The sequence below is a fragment of the Callospermophilus lateralis genome, chromosome 2 (genome assembly GCF_048772815.1).
Source record: "Callospermophilus lateralis isolate mCalLat2 chromosome 2, mCalLat2.hap1, whole genome shotgun sequence".
NCBI lineage: Eukaryota > Metazoa > Chordata > Mammalia > Rodentia > Sciuridae > Callospermophilus > Callospermophilus lateralis.
In genome coordinates this window covers 202,335,544-202,360,906 of record NC_135306.1, presented here as the reverse complement: position 1 = coordinate 202,360,906, position 25,363 = coordinate 202,335,544, and the positions used below count along the sequence as shown (strand labels likewise).

The window sequence follows — 25,363 nt, the reverse complement described above, 5'->3', positions numbered from 1 at the left end:
TGCTTCCCTCTACCACACTCTTCCACCATGATGTTGAGCTCCCTGCCCCAAAACACAATATTTCCTCTTATAAAATTGTTCTTGTCAGGTCTTTTAGTCACAATAGCAAAAAAAGTTAACAAAAAAACCAATGGAACAGAATAGAAGATATAAAACCAAAACCACAAAGATATAGAGTCATCTGATACTCAAAAAGGTGCAAAAAACATAGGTTAAAGAAATGATAATCTTTTCAACAAACACTGCTGGGGGAAACTGGATATCCATATGTAGAATAGTGAAACTAGATTCCTACTTTTCACCCTGACAAAAGTCAACTCAAAGTGTATCAGATGCCTAGGAATTAGACCAGACACTGAAACTGCTAGAGGAAAATATAAAATCAACACTCCTATACTGAAGCAGGCACCAATTTCCTTGACAAAACCCCTAAGACTCAAAAAATAAATCCAAGAATCAATAAGTAGGATGGCATCAAATTAAAAACTTATGCAAAAAAGGAACAATTAAGAGCATAAAAAGAGAGCCTACAGGTGGGGATGTGGCTCAAGCGGTAGCGCACTCACGTGGCATGCGTGCGGCCTGAGTTTGATCCTCAGCACCACATACAAAGATGTTGTGTCCGCTGAAAACTAAAAAATGAATATTAAAATTCTCTCTCGCTCTCTCTCCCTCTCTCTAAAAAAAAAGAGATAAAGCCTACAGAATGGGAGAAAATGTTTGCCAGCTACTCCTCAGACATGGGATTAATGTCCAAAATATATAAAGAACTCAAAAAACTTATCACAAAGGAAAAATCCCAATCCATAAGTGGACAAAAGAACTAAACACATATTTTTCATAAGAAGAAATATAAAAGGCCAACAAATACATGAAAAAAATGTTCAACATCTCTTGCAAAAAGGAGAATGGAAATCAAAACAACATTGAGACTTTATTTTACTCAATTTATAAGGGCAATCATCAAGAATGCAAATAATAATAAATGCTGGCAAGAATTGTACACTCAAGCCAGATCTGCCTCACCAACCTGCACAGGAACCGGGCCCAGGGTAGGTCTGAGTCCATCCTGACATTGGCAGAGCCCCACCAAAGCTCATGCCCAACCCAGGACCACCTCCACCCACTGGCAGACCCCCCACCAAAGTTCAGGCCTTGCCCAGATTGGCCTTGCCAACCTTCATAGGAGCCAGTAGACTTGAGTCCACCCCACCACCACCACCACCTGGGAGCCCAGGTCTAAAAATTAGCCCAAAATGCTATTTGAATGAATAAATAAATCTGATTAAATAAACTATGGCATAAAAGTACTGTTTCCATCCTCCCTGCACCTTATTCTTATCTCCCTATTTCAAAAACTTCAAAATCACTGTCACTATTTAAACTGAATCAGAATCTCAGATACCAACAGTTAGCATTTACATTCAATATTCCACTTTCCTGTATTTTAACCAAAGATATTTTTCAGTAACTTAGCAAAAATTCAGTTCTAACCAAGAAAAAGCAACGCTCTGTTTATACATTAATATCATAAACAGGTTTACATTTGAGATTTCAATATTCCTTTTCTGAAAAGGACAGATCATGGAAAGCTATATTTAGGGTCATGTGGAGATTACACCCACTGAAAGTCCACTGTTGACTTCTCAGAAAGCTCAAAGATCAGAATCATTCACAGAGTAATCTTTTAAGCAGGTTCAGTTGCCAGCAAGTAGATTTATTCTCTTTGCCAAATATTTCTGTAACTTTACTGAATTTGTCTCCCTATCTAAACCCAAAGGCTCTGAGGAGATCTTTCCATTATTTTGCAACAGTGAGACAGAACCCCTCAAGAAGAAAATTGAATGGGGATCAACACCACATTACAGGTCTTGGTGAAAGGAAGCATTTTCTCATTCTGAATTTATCTCCTTAAGTTTATTCCTTTAGGTGATCCCCTGTTCAGCCTCAATGTCCTTTGATGAGCTCCTGGATCAAGCCGGAGGCCTGGGGAGATTCCAAATCTTTCAGCTACTTTTCTTCTGTATCACCAACCTCCTAACATACCCTCATTTTGTACTGGAGAACTTCACTGCAGCAATCCCTGATCATCGCTGCTGGGTTCAGATTCTGGACAATGACACTGTCTCTGGTAATGACACTGGGACCCTCAGCCAAGATGCCCTCCTGAGGATTTCCATTCCACTGGACTCAAACCTGAAACCAGAGAAATGCCGTCGCTTCATCCGTCCCCAGTGGCAGCTCCTTCACCTGAATGAAACTGTCACCAATGCAACTGAGCCAGACACGGAGCCCTGTGTCGATGGCTGGGTGTATGACAGAAGCTACTTCCCCTCCACTATCATAACTGAGGTAAGGTGCCTCATCCAAATATACTGCTCGTATGATCAAAGAATTTGGAGGTAATAACAAGAAGAAGCTTGCTTTATACATTTAGTCCCCAGATGTGTACTGTAATTAAAACTTTCTTCCTTCCTTCTGCAGGTAACAATTGCTTATCTACACTACAATGCTGTTGAGAATATATAGTATGGGAGTTAATGAATTTAACCTATAATTATCATTTAATCTAGTGAAGAATATCTATAATTTTAAAAGTGATCAAATATTTTACTGTCAGTGGTTCTCAATACTTGCTGAAAAACTGACACTGAGCAAATATCTCTGGGCACAGGCAAGACCTCGTGTTTTTGATGTTCTTTAAGTGATTCAATGTGTGGCCAAGGATGAGAGATATTGTAGTAATTGAAGTATGGACTGCTAAGAAAAGTCAAAGGCAGGACCCTAAGTCACTTAGATGATGAGAAAAAAATAAAGTTCAAATTTTTGGTATCTGAAATTTCTTAAAAATGTGTTTTTATATGTTTTAAATTGTAGTAGCCAAAGAATGTGTATAAGTTAATAGAATAAAGGGAGTTGGTGACCTGAAGGCAAAAATGAATAAAGACCTGTAGAAAAAAAGGTGCAGAATATTGGAAGGTTATGAGGCAAGAGAGAGGCAAGTGCACTTGAAGGGCTGAAATAAGTGGAGGAAGGGCGACCAGGAGAGAGTGACTGTAGGTGAAGCTAGAGATCGGACAGGATCCATAAAGCAGAGGATCACATACATCATATGTGGAAGTTTTTCCACGGAGTGCAAAGATTTTAAAGACTTAAAATCTTCTAAAACTCCACTGTGCTTTTTTGATTCTCTTCCAGTGGGACCTGGTTTGTGAATCCCAGTCATTAAAACCAATGGTTCAAACTCTGTTTATGACTGGGTCACTGTTGGGAAGTCTGATATATAGCCTTCTTTCAGACAGGTGAGTGTCACCCCACTTTCTTTTGAACTGTTGGTCAGATTAAGTTTTCAGTAAGTATTCATTCCTTTATTTAAGAAATCTTGCTGAGCTCTCTAGGCTCTGAACTGTGTACTGGCCTCACTTTCTGACTCTAGGAAACTACAATCAAATACTAGTGCTTGATACATAAACTGGAAGTTACAATTTGTTGTGAAAAATTCACTGTGCTGCATTAAGGAGGATAGAAAAGGTCATGTAAATCATATCAGTTTCAGGAAGTAATCTGCAGAGCCAATGCAGAATGTGAGGTGTATGAGTAAGAGTTAATTCAACAAAGGGAGAGGAAGGAGAGTTGCATGTTTAAAAGTATGCTCCTGGCCTTGGCAATATTCTGAACCACCTAGCCCTATAAATGAGTACAGATATTTTTATACTATTCATCATTTCACACATGCAGTGTAGGCACACATACAGAGAATAATCACCATTATAAAATCTGAGGGTTGAGTAGCACCATGGGCCTGATGGGATCGTAAATCACTGGACCTTTAACCTGGATGATGGTCCTTGTGAAATGACTTTAATAGGTAATTTTTGTAACCAGTAAAGGTAATTATTAAGAATTTAGGAGGATGCAACTTGGAGATGAGAAATTTGTGGCTTCTTGCATCCTGGCAGAACTTCTAGAGAAGGCAATAACCATGGCTCTCACCCAAGCATGTCTCCCACAAGAACATTGATGGAAGTGCAGATGTTCAAAGTCACCTAGTAGTCTTAGTTTAAAATTATAACTTAGTGCCTGACACAGTTAATTGTTGCCTATACAGATTTCTGAGTCAGCAAATTAATTTCCCCTAATTTTCAGGCCTCTGTACTACTAATCTGAATTGTAGAAAGAATTAACAAAACAATTGAATGAATAGGTAGGTTTTCTTTGAGCATACATTCACATTAATATGCATAAACAGTAGAATTAAAAATATGATATATTTATATAAATTCCTATTGAGCCATGAGAAAGAACAAACTATTGCCATATGCAATAACATGGGGGAAACATTACATAAAACAGAACTACATAATACATAATTTCAACTTTTAAAAAGATCCAAGCATACAGACTAATACATGGTGATAAAGCTCATGATATTAGATATGTTTGGTGGGAATGGTGTCCAGGAAAGAGTCTGAGAAGGGTTTCTTCTTAAAAATTATGTTCTATTGATTGAGGACTGATTACAAGGGTACAGTGGTTTTGTGAAAATAATTAAACTTGTAAACATTTGAGAACTGCATATTTGTGTGTTATGTAAAGCTCAAAGAAATGCTTAATAAGAGATTTAACAATGGTGGGGATGTGACTACTGGATTATGAGTATAATTTGATAGAAGGCAATAGTAGCAGCCAGGAGATAAGTTGTAAGAGGATTGATTTCAGTACTCATAACAGAGATTTGTAAGCTGGCCCTATCAGATCTAGGAAAGTAGGAAATTATAGAAGATAGTAAAGAAACATTATATTAATTATTTTAGTTGTACAAATTTATGGAGTGCATAAATTTGATGTATTTATGTGCATTGAATACATAGTAAATAGTGTGTAATGATCAAAACATTGTGGTTATCATTTCAATCACCTTAAGCATTTAAAAAATTATAAACACATAATAATTATAATTGAAGTACTATGATATTTACTAATAAAATGAGGTTAATGAACATTTCCATCTCCCTGTATACAATATATACTGATAAATATGAATGCATACAATATATACTGACAAAATCAGAATAATGAACATTTCCATCTCATTATTATTATTTTGGTTTGCAACATTCAAGCTCCTCTTTTCTGGTGATTCATAATATATACTAAAGTGCATTGTGAAATATGGTCCACAGCCAGGAACATAGCACCAGAAAGCAGAAAAAAGAGAGCTTGCCTCATCAGGACAAAATATAAACTCCAAAGGGACCTATCTCTCCCAGCCTTACCCTCCTCAACTGTGGTTACCACCCAGTTAATTCATTCAACTGGATTAATATACTGATTAAGTAATACTCTCATAACCCAATCATTTCACCTCTGAACTTTCTTGCATTATCTCACACATACCAACTTTGAGGGGAACAGCTCACATCTAAACCATAATGAACATACATGTAGAGACTCAGGTAGCCAGTTGTATATGTGAATATTTAGGTCACAGAAGAGTTCAAGGATGAATATTTGTATAGTGAGAGGAGTGAGGACAATAAAGAAATAGCAACACAGCCCAGTGATATCAAGTAATTTAAACCTGCCTATTTTAATAACTCATCATGTGTGCCATTCTATATCACTGTAACTGAACGGGTGTTGCTCTCTCACAAGATCACTCAAGTTTTCCAGTCTTGATGTCTTTATTTTTCAGATTTCAAACACAACCAAATTTATTTATTATGTTCAGTGCAATATCCATCTATGCCTTTATTCCTTTTTCAATAGCATTTACTTTTACCCTAAGATAGGTCTCTTCTTTCTACCCATCTACAATATCTTTAATGGCTTGGGCAAAGACTCTTTTCCTTGTGTATCCCCATTCATGTTCATGAATTCCCATTAGTCTTCAATCCCATCCTTCACCACAGAGAAATGTTTCATGTGTTTACTATTTACACTTGTACATGCCAGAAAATATGTAATATGTTTGAGTATGCTGGTATTTAAATCTATATAAAATATACTATGTTCTTTGGCCAATCTCTTTCTTACTTTCTATTCATTCACCACTAAGTTCTTTTAGGTCTATTTGTATCTCCATGTATCTAGTCTTTTGTTTCAAACTACTCCAGAGCTCCCCATGATGAGCCCACAACACTTTTTCCTATTCTCTTTTCCAGTGTTAGTTATTTTGATTCCCACAGCATTCCTAAAACCACATCTAACTCTAATATTAACATTGCAATGTATGTCCTCTTTACTCTGAAAATTTTTTTAATAATAAGCTTTAATTTTTGTGGTACTTGGAATTGAATCCAGGAGCACTCCACCACTGAGGATTCCAGCCTTTTTAAAAAAAATGGTTTTTTGAGACAGGGTCTTGCTAACTTGAGGCTGACCTTTAACCTCAGCCTTCTGAGTCACTGGAATTACAGCCAGGAACCACCATACCTGGCAATAAGCTTTAATTTTTTACATCAGTTTTTGGTATAAAGAAATATTGAGTCTGAAGTACAGAGAGTTCCCAATAACCCCTCCCACAAACAAACTCACATATTATTAGCATCTTACATTAGTGTAATATATTCATTATAACTAATAGACCAATATTTATATGGTATTGACAAAAGTACATAGGTTATCATCGGTTACAGAACCTTTGTGTTACATGGCTTTAGTTGTTTTGGCAAAAGTATAACATCAAGTAGGCACCCTCCGAGTATCTCCCTAAAAATTCTCTGTGCTCTACCTGTTCATATCTCCTTCTGACGCTCCAGTAACCATTACCATGAGAATTTATTTATTTTACTTATTGTGTTTTCATTTCTCAGTTTTCCAGTGATTGTTTCATCATGTCCTCAATCATGGCTTGTAAAAAGACAGTTCTATTCTGAATTCTATCATACAAGTTTAGTAACAATGTATGCTGCATGAACCTACATTTGTTACAGAAGGTAACATATTTCATAAGATTTTTATGACTTAGGCTACTAAAGTAACAAATATTATACACAAATATTTTAAACTGAATTTTTGTCCATATATTAATGTTTTAGTCAGCTTTTTTTGCTGCTGTGATTAAAGGGCTGAACCAGAACAACTGTAGGGAAGTAAAAGTATATTTGAAGGCTCACAGTTTCAGAGGTCTTATTTCATAGAAAGCAGGCTCCATTCCTCAGGGCTTGACATGAGGCAGAATATCATGGCCAAGGAGTGTGGCTGAGGGAAGCAGCTCACATGGTGATCAGAAAGCAGAGAGAGAGACTTCACTCACTGCTGGGAGCCATCAGCCAAGTATGTATGACAATTTCCTTGCCAGCGTACACCCATGTTTCTTTAGTGGAAGGACTCATGGAAATAGGACATTTTGCAGCGACACTGCATGTAAGGTGACCTTGCTCAAGGACCAGGGCGGATCCGTGTTTAGGGTGTTCCCAGTTTAGCATAATCCGAGTTTAGGGCGTTCCCCATTTAGAATAGGGCGTATCCTGCTGCCTGAGTTCTTAGGGTCAGACAGTATATTTGGGAGACAGAAGCCCAGTGGGTGTGGATTTGGGCAGAGAACGTGGATTTCCCCAGAACGTGTTTGTAGACGGCCAGTGTGAGATTGGAAATAAAGAATTGCTGTTTGAATCTACAAAGCTGTGAGTGGCTCGTGATTTGTGCCCAGCCAGACTGCGGCAACTCACCAGATAAAAATATATATACTCCATAGCCATGCCCATAATGAACCACTTCCTCCAGCCACACTCTGCCTGCCTCCCGTTATCACCCAGTTAATCCCACCAGGGATTATTTTAATTAGTTCATTTCTCCTCTGAACCTCCTTACATTGTCTCACAGATGAACTTTTGAGGGACACCACATCTAAACCAGAACAATTAATATTGCTGAAAATTCAGTATCAGCTCATGGAACTTTGTCCAAGTTAACTCCAGAATGAGCCCATTCCCTGCAGCTCCATGACACAAATATTTCCTCATTATTTTTGTGTAATCTGCCCTTCTGTTTCTTATTCTCTCTCTCTCCTCTTTCTCTCCTCTGTGGACCTCTTATCACTTCCTGGGAATGGTTGCCAGGTTGCCTTCTGAAACACATTTCCCAAGACCTTTGGACACCTCCCATATTTTCTCTTCTTGATATGGCTCCACATGGCATCAAGGTCCTCTTATGCCATGTGCTTTTATGCTCATTCTGGCATCACTCGCAGATGAACTGACCGGGATGCTTACATCTGTGATTTTCGTTGTTGACTAGTATTATGATTCTACCAGACCTCAAGTACAATGTCCTACTTGTTAAACATTTACACTAAATCTCAAGTTATTTTCTTTTGTTGTTTTCTCCATATTATTTTTGTTCTAAAATAAGCTTAGCTGTTTTCCAATCTTTCTTAGGTTTGGGCGGAAGGTGGTCTACCAGTGGTGCTTACTCCAGCTGGGCATCGTTGACACCGCTACAGCCTTCGCCCCCACCTTCCTCATTTACTGCATATTACGCTTCTGGGCTGGGTTGTGTGTCACGACTATTATGGCAAATGCTTTTTCTCTTAGTAAGTCAATATTTTGAGACCTTAATTTTGTCCATGCCTGAATTGACTGTTAAATCAATTATGTACATGTTTTCTTCCAGCATCAGAATGGTCAACATCCCAAAGGAATTCTGTGGGAATAGTCCTGATGATGTCTTCCTACAGTATCGGGCAGATGTTCCTTGGAGGACTGGCTTTTGCCATTCGAAAGTGGTACACACTCCACCTAGTTGTGTCCATACCCTTGCTTGTCCTCCTCTTGCCCTCCAGGTATGAACAGTCTCCACATTCTTTCCAAGGGAGGCCAACATGAGAACATAAGGGTTGTGTCACTGGGTATTTATATGGTCCCAATACTGGTCCTAAGCCATGTCTACATTAACACCCATTTTGCCATTCAAGATGCAAGAGATGAAATAGAAAGGAAGTTTGAATGGAGATTGGCAATTTGCAGTGACCATTTTTGCATACTAGGCACAAAATTATCATGAAATAATTGCAATAGAAAAAAATCAAAAATTTTATTATACTTTCATGAGTGCAGAATAATAATACATAAGAGTGGGGATCATTGTGACATACTCAAAAATGCACATAACATAAAATTCATTTCCCAGTGCCTCTCTTTCCCCTGCCCTCCTCCCTCCCTCCCTCCTAATGTCTTCCTCTACTCGACTGGTCTCTCTTCTACATGTTACTTTCTTAATTGGTGCACTATGATTATATATAAAAGTGGGATTCATTGTGATTTGTTCATACATACACATAGCACAATTTGGTTAATTTCTATACCCAGTATTTCTCCTTGGCATCTCTTCCTCCCTCACCCTAGACTCATCCTTTACTATAGTGTTCACCCTTCTATTCTCACGAGCTCCTTTCATTTTATTCCTTTTATCTCTCTACCTTCCACATATGAGAGAAAACATTCAGTCTTTGACTTTCTGAGTCTGGCTTATTTCACTTAGCATTATGCTGTCCATTTACCTGCAAATAACATAATTTCATTCTTCTTTATGGCTAAATAAAACTCCTTTGTGTATATGTACCATGTTTTCTTCATCTGTTCATCTATTGATGGACACCAACAATGGTTGCATAACTTGGCTATTGTGAATTGCCCTGGTATAAACATTGAAATGTGTGTGTCATTATAGTATATGATTTTGTGAAGACTGGAACAGCTGATCATATGGTGGTTCCATTCCTAGTCTGTTGAGGAATCTCCGTACTGCTTTCCAAAGTGATTTTACCAATTTGCAGTCCCACCAATGATGAACATTATTTTAGTCAACTTTTTCACTGCATTTCACTTTTAGTCATTTTCACTGTGACTAAAAGACCCACCAGAAAAATTGTAGAGGAGGAAAAGTTTATTTGAGCGCTTACAGTTTTAGAGTTCTTAGTCCATAGAAGGCTAGATTCATCCCTCAGGGTTCAAGGTGAGGCAAAACATCATGGAAGGAGAGTGTGATGGAGGCATGTGGCTCACATGATGATCAGAAAGCACAGAGATACTCCACTCTCCAGATAAAAAATATATACCCCATAGCCACACTCCCCATGGACCACTTCCTCCAGCCACACCCACTTGCCTCCAATTATCATTCAGTTGATTCCATCAGGGATTAATTTATTGATTAGTTTAAAGCTATAACCCAATCATTTCTCCTCCAAACCTTCTTGCATTGTCTCACATGTGAGCTTTTGGGGGACATCATATCTAAAGCATAACAAATAAAATGTACCATGTTCTTTGACCAATCTCTTTCTTACTTTTTGTCATTCACCACTAAGTTCTTTTAGGTCTACTTACATATCCATGTATCTAGTCTTTTGTTTCAGACTACTCCAGAGCTCTCCTTGATGAGCCCACAACACTTTTTCCTATTCTTTTTTCTAAAGCATAACAAACATATTCCTTTCTCCCCATGACATTGCAAGTGTTTATTATTATATTCCTGATGCTTGACAATCTTACTGGGGTGAAATGAAATCTCAGTACAGTTTTGATTTGCAAGTCCATAGTTGTTAAGGATGTTGAACATTTTTTCACATATTTAATTGCCAGTTTGTATTTCTTCTTTTGAGAAATGTCTATTTAGTTCTTCTGTCCAAAGTTTGATTTGGCTATTTGTTGAGGTTTTTTAAGTTTTTGAGTTCTTTATATATTTTTTATATTAATGCCATGTTGAAAGAGTAACTGGCAAAGATTTTTCTCCCATCTCTAAGATCTGTCTTCATGCTTTTATTTCATGAGCTGATTATTTTATTCCTCTTTCCTCCATAGCTTCCACATATGAAAGAAAACATTCAATTCTTGACTTTATGAGGCAATTCTGTAGGCTCTTTCTTCATTTATCTTTTTTAAAGGAGAGAGAGAGGAAGAATCTTTTCTGTAGATGGACACAACACAATGCCCTTATTTTTATGTGGTACTGAGAATCGAACCGGGTCCCGCCCATGATAGGCGAGCACACTAATGCTGAGCCACAATCCCAGCCCCTTTCTTCATTTCTTGACAAGAATTCTACATCTGGAAAAAATGTATACAAATAAATATCTTTTCAAGTACTTGTATACATTCTTTGGATAAATGCCTACTTCAATTTTGGCCCTTTTTTGAATTGTTTGATTTTTGTTGTTGCTACTGACTTTTGGGTGTTCTCTATATATTCTGAATTTTAATCCCTTTCAAACATATAATCCCTAAGTATCTTACTCATCCTTTATATTACCTTTTAAATCTTATGAGAATTTCTTTTGGTGCAAAAATTTAATACTTTTTCATGGGTCAAATTTGCCTCCCATTTTGGTTGTGTATCCTGTGCTTTTGACGTCCTATCCAAGATATCATGCCCAAAGACAATGCCATGAGTATTTGTCCTGTTTTGTTCTAATTTTGTTTTAGTATTGGGTTTCACATTTAGGTCTTTCATTAAATTTGAGTTAATTTTTCTATATGGCATTAGGCAAGAATACATCTTCATTCTTCTTTATGTAGATATCAAGTTTTCCCAGCCTCATTGTTAAAAAGAGTGTCATTTCTGACCACCCCCCATTGAACTGTCTTTACATTCTTGTCAAAAATCATTTGGCCATACATGTAAAATTTGTTTCAAGGTTCTCTACCCTATCCTACTAGTATGTCTTTATGTATGCCTGTACCATGTTGTTTTGATTATTGATGCTTTATAGTAAGTTTTGAAATCAGAAAGTGTGAGTCCTATAACTCTATCCATTTTCAAGAATATTTTGGCCATTCACAGTCCTTTGAGATTTCATACAAATTTTAGAATGTTTTTCTATTGCTACAAAAATCATCATTAGTGTTCTGAAAGGGAGAGCATTAAATTTGTAGATCACTTTCTATAGTATTGCTATCATAATGATATTGACTTACAATCCATGAACATGAGATGAATAGCCATTAGTTTTATCTTTTCTTTCTTGTTTTCAGCCACTTTTTGCAGTTTTTATTTTATAAGTCCTTGGTTAACTTGTAATATTTTATTCTGATTGTTGACATTGTAAATGGAACTGTCTGTAATTTTCTCTTCGGGTTGTTCACTGTTATTGTATATAAATGCAACTGACATTCTATGTTGACTTTGTATTCTGCTATTTTGCTGCATTTCCTATTCACTATTTAAAATAGCTTTTTTCTGGAATCTTCAGGATTTTTCACATGGAAGACCATATAATCTGCAAACAGATAATTATACTTCTACCTTTTTTATTTAGATGCCTTTTATTTCTTTTCCTTGCCTAATTAATCAGTCTGTAACTTTCAGTACTATGTTGATAATAAGTGGTGAAAGTGAACACACTTGCCTTTTTTCTGATGAGAGAAAAAGCTTTTAGTTTTTACCATTGGGTCTGATGCTCACTGAATAGGGCTCTATAAAAACATTAATTTATGATATTTGAATTATATATCAAAACAAAAATTGAAATGCAAATGAATGATTTATGCCATTTGATTCTTGTTTATTGATCTCTATGATTATTTTAACACACTAATGGCCAGATATGTCCCTTATCTTAGTGAAAGCCCAGGCTAGTTGAAGAGGAAAATTTGGTTAGAAATTACACTGCCATAATAAGAAAGTATGTATAAATGAAAGGGTAAAGAAATCTCAAATTAAAGGTTGTATAGAGAATATGTAGTTGAGCATTTACTGTACCTTCCTTGTTTTCATTAATCAGGAAGCTGGTGGAGTCCTTCCGGTGGCTGATTGTCAGAAATCAGCTAGAAAAGGGTGTAAAGGAATTTAGAAGAGTTGCACACATAAATGGAAAAAAGAATGTTGAAGAGACCCTGACCATAGAGGTGATCTGGAAGGGGGACTGGGATGAAATGACATGACCTCATAATCACACTAGGCTGGATCTCTGTGTCCCTGGGGTGACCACAGGCCCTAAATGGGAATTCTGTGAGTGAGATCTTACATCTCTGTCCTGGTTCTCCATGGATTCATCCTTGTAGAAAGGCAGCATTGAAAAAATGTTTCTGCTTTTGTCATGTATTTGGACATAGATGTTGCAATTCGCTGATGGAAGTACACTAATTCATTTCTCGTTATTTAAATAAATCATGGTCCATTTTAAGAGAAATCAGAAAGCCAATAATAGGTAAAATATAAAAAAGTTCTCCCCCACTTCTGTTGACATTAAATATTGTTCTCATTAGAAAGTACTAACATTGCACCTCTGTGAAAACTCTCCCTCCCACCCCGAAGTTTCCTTCCTCATGACTAGGAGCCACATTCTCATGTGGCTCATTCAAGAATACTCTCATTAACTCATTTAAAAATACTTATGCATCTATTGTGTGCCAGCATGTTAATATATATTAATGGAAATGAATCAGAATCTTTGCCTTTAAGGACTTACATCTTAATATAGGACCCCAAAATTAAGAGACAATTACAAAAAGGGTGTTATGGCAAGTCACATCAAAAGAATTTTTGAGAGAACAGTGAGGAAGTAATCACATTAACTTTAATGGGCCAAAAAGTATTAGGGGTTAACTGATAAAAAGGAAGCTAAAAAACATTTCAGGCATCATACAAACTGCTTGTTAGAGGGCAAATGATAGACTCTCGCACATTAGCCCTGAAAGAAAGCAAATGCCCTATAGGATAAAATGTTGATAAAGAAAAACACAAAGAATAGCTTCTCTGACTACAACATTATTCCATCCTTCTGATCCACTAAATAAATTGACACATGCTCAATGTCCCCAAAAGTCTTATTTTATTATAGCATGTGCTTGAAGTCCATTATAATTGTTTTTTACTGCTAGAAATTGAACCAAGGGCTTCACACTTGATAGGAGATAATATAACTAATTATTAGTTATAATATAACTAATTAGAACAAATAAAACATAAAAAAGAAAGATCAAATCTCGATCAAACAATAGGACTTCTGGGATAATTAGATGTATTTTCTCTCAGCCATTTCAGGAACCCAAAGTAGAGAAGAACTTATGTCAAAGAGGTTTTTGGTGTGTTGCAATTTTTTTTTGCAAACCCCTGTGAATTCATAGCAAGTCCACAATATTTTTTTTAGCAATATTTGTCAGAAAAAACAATGCCAACTTTACTGAAGGGGACAGAAATAGTATCAAATGAGAAAGGCTCCCAAAAATGCTACCACTGAGAAGTTAGCTGGGAACACATTTTAGAGGCAAATATGATTGTATCCTTCCTGAAAGAAAAGAAAATTCAGTTGGAGCCAAGAGGCAAGAGGTTGTGAGTGAGAGCCAAATTGTTTCAATTTTCCAAGCCTTGAGACCTACTTGCAGAATTTCTAACCTTTGCCTAGCTTGATTTCATAATTGCTATGGAATATTTTTTGTCTCAAATCTCCTTTTTGAACAGGAATGCCTACATGATGATATGCTTGTATCATCAGTATATGTTGGATAAGTTTGGGACAAGTGTTGTCTCTTTAGTTTCATGGATTTACAAATACAAGTTCTAGGATTAGAGAACAACACATTAGTAGTCTCATCCACACTTGAGCCTCATTTAAGTGTTAAGGTTCAGGGGTCAGGGTATTGATACAAGCATGGTGGGCAGGGGCAGTTCTCTGAGTTCGGATCTTCCTGAGATCTTGAGAAACTTTGCACCTGAGGTGATGTATATGTTAATTATCGAATTTTTCCATGTATACAAAACATACATTGTAGTCCATAAATATGTAAAATTATTATGTCAATTAAAGTTATAATTAATTATTAAAATACTATTCTCTCATATGCTGGACCTTATCTCTAAATTAGGCCTTATTTTCAGCCATGTTTTCCTGAATGCTCAAAACTATTCCTCTATTTGCTTTTGGAGGGTTTGTTTGTTTAGTACTGGGGATTGAACCCAGGGCACTTAACATGCTAAGTTGCTTAGGGCCTCACTAAGTGACTGAAGCTGGCTTTGAACTTGTGATCTTGCTGCCTCAGCCTCCTGAGCAGCTGAGATTACAGGTACATTCCACAGTGCCCAACTCAGTATGGCTTTATTATCAGAAATAAAATATTATTATTTTGAAAATTATTAAGAGACTTCTCTTGTGTTGAATACATTTGATATTTACATGTATGACATTGAGTAAACTTTAGATGACCCCTGTAAGAAAAAGAGCAGCTACTTTCACTTTTTAACTGATGCACAATAAATTTATATATTCGGGGATATTATGTGGCATTCTTATGCACAAATTCATTATGGAATGTTCACCTCAGAGTAAGCATATTTATTCCTTGTAGTAAGAACATTCAAAATTCTTTATTCTAGCTTTTCTTGAAATACATATGTGTTATATTATCAATAGACACCCTGCTGTACAATAAATGCCAGAATTGATTTCTCCTATCTAACTGTAACTAAGTACCTGTTGACCAACTTTCCCAAAAATATTAAGTAACATAGTAGTGGCAGAGATAAAAGTTCTAACCCTAAAACCAAATGTCTTTGCAACTATTATATTTCACCTGTCATTTCACCAAATTTCATCAGCTATAACATCTGGCCTGGGTACAAATCACACTCCATAATAGATCCCCTGCTCTTTACTTCCCTTTAACTCTGTAACTCCAATCATGAGTGAAGGCAGCATGCCTATAATCCTAGAAAATGTTTACTCAACACCAAACCATAAAGTGGACCTAGCTTTCATAAATTCTATTGATTTTCAGAGATAAACTCTAATTCTATCACTGGAGGGACAAGTCTCATTTCCAGTCAACAGAAAAGAAACTTTAAACCCTTAAACATGTACCTTTCATTGTTTTTGATTTACAGTGCAAATCTTTTGGCCAATGCTTTTTCCCTCTCATAAGCTCAGTATTTAAACTGGCTTTATTCATATATAGTTCCCATTTCTCCCCACAGTTTTTGTAGCTCTCCCTACAGGAGATAGATCACTTAACATCCACATTCCCCATGAGGCAGAGATTTCAAGGATGGTGAACATACTTATCTCATCCTCTAGTACTTACCACTATACCTGCCCATTACGGACATATTATAAATGCCTGTTGTTTTTGTTGTTTCAGTATGTGAAATCCACCATACAGAAGGAGTTGGATGCAGTCCAGACCAAACCATCAATTTTTCAATTGTTCCATGCACCCAAAGTGATTATGAGAACCTGCTGCTTTAGCTTTTTCAGGTAAGTTCCATTTGGTGCTTAGTAACTTTAAAATATTGAAGATGCAACTACATTTTTTCTCTCAAAAATATTAACCATGAGGAACAAATACTGTAAAGCAGAAAAAGGCTGCACTTTCCAATTTCTCTGTGGCTTAGAATTGAAGCAATGGAATACTGCTTCTCAGTGAGGTAGATGTTTAATGGAATTCACTAAAATTCAGTACTGGACAGTGAGAGACTCAGAGAGGCCCAAATATACTGATGTTTCAAACAGAGGACATGAAAGAGTACATCAATGCCAAGACAGTGGTGGCTACAGCTCTTGGTCATCAAAGATAGGAAGTGTGACACAAAAAGAAACAAGAGAAAAACTTGGCATGGAGACACCAATAGAATAGAAAGGAAGCCTGGACTTGCCTTACTCTGAGTCTACACTTGGAGTTGGTGATTGAAAAGTGCTCTGTGTTTCTCAAGTTGGGAGGAGAGAGCCAAAGTGAGAAGCCAACTCGTGAAAATCACACTAGATGTGGGGAAAACCTTTGCTACATGAGTCCATAGAAAAGATTGCCACAGATGGCTGGCATCTAATACATGGCCTAGAATGCATGCCATTGAAACAGGCACAATGAAGATTTCATCCAGATATGAAAAATTGTGCTCCATTTGTGTAACATGAATTGTAATGCATTCAGCTGTCATATATTTTAAAAATTAATTTAATTTAAAAAGATTTCATCCAAGACAATTCAGTTCAGAGATACAGAGGGGACTGTAATTTACTTTCCCTTAGAGTCTTGTGGCTCACTCAATCAGCTTATGAGGTTCAGGAAACCAAACAGGCAGGCATGATTACATTGAAGGATTGAGTCTTGAAAGGCCATAGTCCTGGGTGGTGGAGTGTGCTGTGACCTGCTATGCCCCCTCCACCCAGGGAAGTTGGTTATCCTATGCATAAAATTATCAAGAAGAGTCTGAGATTGGGAAAACCAGAAGAAATTGGCATCTGCCTGGCCTTATGGGTTTGTTGATCTGATCTCTCCAGAATATGACAAAGTTCCAATCATGGATAGATCTCAATTGTGGGAACTTTCCATTTAGAGCTTTCTTCATACCTGCCTTAAGCATGCATTTATCTAGTCTTTCTAGACAAAATTGGATCAGATGGCGTTTCTGTTTCCACCATATCTTGTACTGATGAGCAGGAAATCTAAAAGACATTTCAGGCCATTTCATATTTGGTTCCAGATCTATCAATCAGTACAAAAGGAGGAAGTGTTTAATAAACCCCCCAATCTTTGCTAAAAGATGTTCATACCCCAGGGAAAAAAATTGGAATGAAGTACTGTCTGGCATAAGTAGTAAATACCATCCTTGTTCAATTTCAACCACCACAATGAAGACAGTTCTTTTAGATTTTGTTGTTCTTCCAGTTGTATTTATAGTTTTCTTTGTATGTAAGTAAGTATGTATGTGTGTGTGTGTGTATATATATATATATATATATATACATATATATATATATACACACAGTTTTCTTTTTCATGATTTATCATATTTTTATTTTATAATTTGTTTTTATGGTTAGTGAGTTTTGTGCTGTTGCTACTCTCCCTCCTATCTTCTCTCATACTCAAAACTAACACACTCTCTCTCTCTCTCTCTCTCTCTCTCTCTCTCTCTCAAATATTTAAAAATTTTCCTCCTTTTTTATGGCTTTCACTTTCTACCTCTCTTTTGCTTTCTTTTTCTTCTTTATAATATTCTAATCTTTCTTTGCCCATTTTTTTCTCTTAATGAATTGAATTTTTACCATTTTAAAAATTATTTTATGTAATTTATGCCCTCACCATTCATGTTGTTAGAATTATTACTATTGTGGAATTCATGGTTGACACCTGGTATTTACTTTAGTACTATATCTAGTTCATGGCTGCTTGTCATTATTGCTGTTCCTAATTTCGGACCCCACCATTCCTGTTTTTGTGGATATTAGTATCGAAGATGCTAAAGTTAGGACCCAGTATTTATTTTAGTACTGTATATTGTTTGCTACTATTGTTGCTGTTATTTATTTTTCTTTTTCTGTGGGATGCTAGAAATCTGGTATAACTCTTCAACTTTATGGGGGTAGATATTATGCTGCTGAGCTACATCCCCAACCAATCTAGGAGACAGTCCATCTTGCTCCATATACAACCTAACCCACTCAAACTTCAGCAACACTATATCACAAAGACAAGGGGGGGAAAAACCAAACTGACAAGCAAATCACAAGTAAGAATGACCATGGGGAATCAGGGCTCACTCATGAACATCTGTTCTTATAGAAACAGCAGAGAGAAATAACACAAAGGCTGTGAATACCACATTCATGAAGAGTTTCAACATAAATTGCTCCCAGACCATTGTAATATATGCAGAATTATCAAGTCTAGAAGAGCAATCACAAAGGGTATACCCTTATACCCTTCTATATATCACACAGTTTTCTGACTTACCAAAAGGACTCACTCTCATAGAAAGTGGAATTCTCAAGTTCCAACACAATATATGCTACCAAAGTAAACTAAAATATATCACAAAATAATTATCAGGAAAGTTATACTGTGAAACACACTTGGAAATATATTCAACAATTTACAACAACCTGATATCCAAAAACACTTCATCAAGAAAAGTTTGCACCCTAAAAAGGCCATCATCACATAAAAGTAGAAGAGAAATCCATCCCAACAGATGCAAAAATCTCAAAATAGGAAATATGGAAAAAATTATGGTAAAATAAAACCTCCAAAAGTTTATAACTCACTAGCAATGACTAGCAAAGATATTGAAGTATATAAAATGCTGGATAAATAATTCAAAAGAATAACTATTTTAAAAAGAGGATTGAATTCCAATAAAAGTCAGGAAAATTGATTGAACTAAGAAAGGCATTACAGAGTATGAATGAGAAATTCAAAAAAATAGAGATATTGAAAAAGAACCAAAAAGAAATCTTGTAAATAAAAGGCACAATAAGTAAAATAAAAAAATTCAGGTGAAATGACAGCCTCTTTAATATATTAGAGCATGCAGAGACATAATCTCAACCCTTAGAGATAAGGTGATCATTCAGATAGTATTTAAGTAAAAAAATGAAACTACAATAAGACTATATAAGAACTCTAGGATAATATTATCAAGTCTAGAAGACCAATCACAAAGCAATCACTAAGGCTCACAGACACTGAGGAAGGAGGCAAGATAGAGTCAAACAGCATTGATGACCTATTTAGTGAAATGATAACAGAAAATTTTTGAAACATTAGGTTTGAGATGAATATCCAGATACTGAAGGCTTCTACAGCACCAAATCGGCAAGATCAGAAAAGATCTCTCCAAGATATGTTATAAGTGAAATACAAAAAAGCAAAAATACAGATGAAAGAAAGAATTTTAATAGTTTTCAGATAATAATGTCAAGTCACATATAGAGGTAAACCGGGAAGGATAATATATGACTTAGCTCAGACTCTGAAATCCAGGAGGGCTTGGCATTAGATAATCCAAGCCCTGAAATAAAATAATTGTCAATCAAGATTACTATATGCAACAAAGGAATCATTCACATTGGAAGGAGAAGTAAAAACTTTCCAAGATAAGGATAAAATAAAAGTATTCATGATCCCTAAGCCAACACTACAGAAAATAGTTAAAGAAATACTACACACAAAAGAACTCATACACAAACTACAATACTCATGTGCAACAAAGAGATTTTAAGCAAAAATCAATCAGAAAAGATAAAGAAGGCTATTACCTACTTATAAAGGGAATAATCCAATAAGAATTATAATAATATCAATATATATTTAAAAAAAAATATTGGTGTACCTAAGTACATAAAACAAACTCTTCATGACAGTACATCTAAGATAAACCTAAATGCAATAATACTAGTGATTTCAACATATCCTCTCACTGATAGATAAGTAATCCAAATATAAAATCAATAGCTTCTCTTTTGCTGAGTCTGGCTTTGAAGTTGTGATACTCCTGCCTCAGTCTCCAGGGCTGCTGAGATCACAGGCATGTGCCACCACACCCAACTGGATTAATAATTAATCAATAATTTGAATGGACTAACTGGGGTAACTATAGGCAGATGGACCATGGCTGGAGAAAGTAGATTTCTGAGGGTGTGACTTTGGAGATTATATGTTGTCCCCCTGGATCCTCTTTCTTTCTCTGTGTTTTCTGACTACGATGAGGTAAACAATATTCCACTGCCATGCTGTTCTTTCTGCTCTTGGGCCCAGAGCAATGGAGACAGCTGACCATGGACTGAACCTCTCAAACCATGGGACTAAGTAAACTTTTTCTCCTCTAAATAGTCCTAGTCAGGGTTTTAGTCACAGAAAAAAAAATAACACTTATGATCTAAATAATACCATAAATAAAATGTATCTAACACACAGTTATAGGCTATTTCATCCAATAACAGTTCACTCTCTTCTCAATAGCTCACAAACCTTCTCCAAAATAAACCAAACTTTAAGTCATAAAGCAAGTCTTTGCAAACACAAATAATCAGTACATTTTCTTACATCTTATCAGATCATAATGGAATTAAATTAAAAATAATCAACAAGAAAAATATACAAATCACATAAACACATGGGGAATAAACAATTATCTTTTGAAAAGGAATGGGTCATAGATGAAATGAGAGGAGAATCTAAAAATTCCTAATCAAACAAGAATAGTAATACAACATTAAAAAAATCTCTGGGAAATGTATAGAGGTATTGATAAGAAGAGATTTTGCAGAAGTAGAGGCCTACATTTACAAAAAGAAAAAAAACAGATACCAAATGAACAATCTTACTGTGAAACATAATGTTCCACAATAATTTATGGTAGAACATAATGTTCCACAATAATTTATGGTAATTTAAGATCACTGCCTAAAAAACAATTGTTCCATTACTCTATTCTATAATTATCATTGACCACACGCCATCTTGGGCCAATATTATTATCAGTTGTAGAAGTCCTCTTCAAAATCTTAGGGAATGTTCCTTAGGCTCTAAATGTTATTAGATGTCTCTTCTCCTTTCACTTCAGATTTTCAAATGCTGTATCCTTTTATGGCCTCGTACTCAACCTTCAGCACCTGGGGAGCAATATCTTCCTGTTCCAGGTTCTCTTTGGAGCCATCATGCTCACAGCCAGATTTGTTTCCCTTTGGACTCTGAATTACATAGGTCGTCGGACAAACCAGACACTGTTCTCCTTCCTGGCAGGAGTTTTCATTCTGGTCAACACATTTATGCCCCAAGGTGAGAGAGAACAAGGTTTGGGGAATTTCCTTAGGAATTACATCATCTTACCTTCCTGATGCCACAAGAATATCATTAAAAGCCAAAGATTCTTTGCAGTTAATATGAAGGTTTGAAATGGCAAACTCTTGGCAGGACTTAGGTTCTGACTGTGACTATATCCTTAAGGAATGGTTCAGACACAAAGCTGTCCTGACCACATCCATGATGAATCTGAACATCAGTCCCAATGGTATGAACAGTTTCTTTAGAAGAGGAACTAACCACATGCCTCTGGCTAATGACACTTTTTTTTAATTTGTTATGTATGACAACAGAATGCATTATAATTCATATTACACACATAGAGCACAATTTTTCATATCTATGGTTGTACACAAAGAGTCACACCATTTGTGTCTTCATACATGTACTTAGGGAAATGATGTCCATCTCATTCCACCAACTTTCCTACCCTCATATCCTTTCCCTTCTCCTCCCACCCCTTTGCCCTATCTAGAGTTCATCTAATCCTCCCATGCCCCTCCCAATTACACTTTTCATAACAGTCATGGAGCAGTTAGGCCTTGCAATTGCATCTCCAAGTGGGCATGTGATACTCTCCCTGGGACTCGTCCTGATTCTTAAAGCCTCCTGAATACATTTTTAGGAAAGCCTCCTTGAATTCAGTGAAATAAAAATCCCTCGCCTTCAGACAGAAAGCAAGAGCACAGCAGGAGTAAAACAAGAGTATAATCTTAATATGTCTTCTAATAGTTTTGTAATCTGTACCTAGGCAAGAAACAAATAATGAATTCCACTTTTATGTATAATTAAAATGTACCAATTAAAATCAAAAAATAAATAAAAGACCAGTAAAGTAGAGAAAGGGGATCAGAGGGATGGAGAAGGTAAGTGAAAGGGGAAGTTTAGGGATTGAAATGGAGCAAGTTATGTCATATGCACTTATGAATGTATCAAAATGAACCCCACTATTATAAAAACACTAGAAACAGATTAAGAAGCTAACCAACTTACTTTCCATGGTCTCCATGCTCCACCATGTTCACATAGCAGAAACATATTTTGTAGGATTTCAGACTAGAAGTCTTCACTCTTACCCCCAACAGGAGAACAATCTCTATTTTTTAAAGTCCTATTTAGAATATTTTACTGAATTAAAAATAAACCATTTAACCTTTCTGAATTCAGTTATTCAAAAGTATGTGATTAATTCCCAGTATGACACTAATCATTTCTGAATAGGATTCCTAATGTAAGGCTTTAAAATCCTGAATTATTGCCTAGAACTTGCCTCTCTTCAGATTGTCCAATCCCTTTGTCACTATGTGGAGGAGGACTTTCCCCACATCACACATTGTTCCCATACTCTTAGTTCTAAGCTATTCAAGACACGGGTCATAAACTCCTCAGTTTTCATTCACATATAGTTCTAGGCCCTCCAGAAAAAGCCCTGAAAAAAATTTGACAGAGTAAATAAAAACAAATATTTCCTGATTTCTCTATTCCCACCATTATGAGCAATACTCAAATGTCCAAAGAAAATTGAAGCAAGAGATTCAGATCCTTTGGTTCAGTGTTTCAGCCCAGCATTCAGCAGCTCATCAACCTCTCCATCATCTCTGAGGGGTTGCATTTTGTCTGTCATTTGTTTCTCACTTGCAAACCCTACAACAGAATCACCTCACAATTAGTTAGAGAAAGACAGATTTCTTCAACCAAGATTTTTTTATTCTCCCTGGTCTCTTCTCTCCAGAAATGCAGATTCTGCGTGTGGTTTTAGCAACTTTAGGAATTGGAGCTGTTTCTGCTGCCGGCACTGGTTCTGCTCTCCACCAAATTGAGCTCCTCCCCACTGTATTCAGGTACAAGAGCTAAACGACCTTCTATCTGCTTTCCAAACAGGACTTTCTGAACTAATTGACACTTACTGCAGGGAGAAAACTGAGACTGTTTATGTATCCAAGACATGAATTATAATGTAAACTTTAAAAGCAACTAATAACCCACAATTATTTAAAACAAACTTTATGCCCCACAATGTACCACATCCTTTTCTGCCGCATTTTGTTTAATCTTAAGAGCCACTCTACAGGATCGGTGCTATGGATATTCTTATTTTAATAATAATGAAACTGATTAATTAGGAATCAATAGAAGTCAACGTCACAATTAAAAGCTGGTTGCCAAAGCATTATACTCTGCTGTATTGTCTCCCAAAATAAAATGGAGTTGACAAGTGAGAACATATATATACAGATTTGTACAAGATTTTCTTTGTATTGCTATTTTCATCCTAAGGTCAACACTGGGAGGCATTGTTTCAGGATTCCAGAGAACAGGGGCAATACTGGCTCCTCTCCTGATGACCTTACTGGGGTATTCTCTCCGTCTGCCCTGGATCATCTATGGAGTCATCATCCTCCTTGCTGGCCTTGTTATCTTGCCCCTTCCAGAAACCAGGAATCAGCCTCTTGTTAACACCCTCCAGGATGTGGAAAATAAGTAAGCAGGTGCCCTGGTCATCATCTGAATAGGAAGTGGCTTTGTTCTATAGCTCTGTAATGAGGAAACAAGTGACCATTTGCAGCCATCTGTCCTACACATAGGCTCAAATCTAAACTATTTCTGCTTGACCTCATGTCTTTTATTAAGTGGCAGCTCTCCTCTATCCACAAAGCTGTATCACTCCTCTTGAGACTAGATCCCATAGACCATCTTGCACTAGTCCTTTAGCAGTGAAAAGGTCAAAATTAGTTCTACTGTGAATGACACACACTCTCTACCCTTATGGGAAGCACACTGCTAGTGTTTTCCTATAAATATGTGAAGGTTCAAATACTTAATTCTCATACCATGGTATTATCAGGCAGCAGTCCATACAGTGTTGGATATGTAATGGGGAGGAAATGAGTTTGCATCAAAGATACAAACTTGATTACTGCTTCAGTCCGAAAGGATTGTGAGATTAAAACAGAACAACCTACTTACAAAAATGATAATGTATCGAAATGAAGTGGATCCAACTGCCATGGGTAGTAGAAATTTGGGGGAGAGAGAAACTGAGGAAATGGGATGACAGAATTTGAAATGAGGAAAAATAAAAAATACCCCTAGAAATTTCCATTTTCCCTTTGAATTTTCCAAAGATGTCATTGGTCAAATGTCTAAAAAGACAAGGGTAAGAGTAGCAATACTCAACACGGTCTTCTCAGGTATTCTTAGGTATCAAGGCACAATGGTGTCTAGGGAGTCTTAGATACAAAGCTATCAAGAAGAGCTTGTGGGTTGGAGTTGTGGCTCCGTGGCAGAGCACTTGCCTCACACGTATGAGGCACTGGGTTCGATCCTCAGCACCACATAAAATAAATAAATAAAATAAAGTTACTGTGTCCATCAAAACTAAAAAAAAGAAAAGAAAAAAATTTTAAAAGAAGAGCTTGTTACAAAGCTTGTTATGTAGCATGAAAAGAAAAAAAATTTAAAAGAAGAGCTTGTTACAAAGCTTGTTATGTAGCATGCAGGGTCTGTGCATTTATCCTACATCTCTGTTTCTTTTATTATTTCTTCTTCCCAGAGTAAAATATTCAAGAAAAGTAAAGCAGGAAGATACTTCCACGAAAGTAACACAGTTTTAAGAAGTCCCCAAGAGTTGATCCAAAGAAGAGCAAAATAAGGGGGAAAAAGTCAAGATTGTTTCTTACACCTATAAAACCAGCCAAAAATATAATGGACAAATGGATGCCAACCACAATCACTAAATACACAAATTTTTTTCAAAATAATTCATGAGTTCATGTAATTTCACCAAACAATTGGTTTGTCGTAAAATATTGTAAAAATAGTTTCAAATTATTCTTGAAATG

At 36.3% G+C, this 25,363-nt stretch overlaps 1 protein-coding gene across 1 annotated transcript; it reads left to right on the top strand.

Moving 5' to 3' along the window:
* Positions 1 to 1,950: 1,950 nt before the first annotated feature.
* LOC143391918 (steroid transmembrane transporter SLC22A24-like) lies at positions 1,951 to 25,135 on the top strand. The gene is made up of 10 exons (XM_076844708.2): positions 1,951 to 2,352; positions 3,199 to 3,302; positions 8,382 to 8,536; positions 8,617 to 8,785; positions 12,725 to 12,848; positions 16,077 to 16,192; positions 21,283 to 21,497; positions 23,254 to 23,362; positions 23,799 to 24,002; positions 25,075 to 25,135. The coding sequence occupies exons 1-10, from the start codon at positions 1,951 to 1,953 to the stop codon at positions 25,133 to 25,135; spliced, it is 1,659 nt and encodes a 552-aa protein (XP_076700823.2).
* The last annotated feature ends 228 nt before the right edge of the window (positions 25,136 to 25,363 follow it).

Bases quoted from the DNA above. Each gene is read 5' to 3' on its own strand.
- LOC143391918 (XM_076844708.2), top strand. From the start codon at position 1,951: ATGTCCTTTGATGAGCTCCTGGATCAAGCCGGAGGCCTGGGGAGATTC. The intron at 12,849-16,076 runs GTGATCTGGAAG...TTGTTGTTTCAG, and splicing joins AAGAGACCCTGACCATAGAG to TATGTGAAATCCACCATACA. The intron at 24,003-25,074 runs GTAAGCAGGTGC...TCTTCTTCCCAG, and splicing joins CTCCAGGATGTGGAAAATAA to AGTAAAATATTCAAGAAAAG.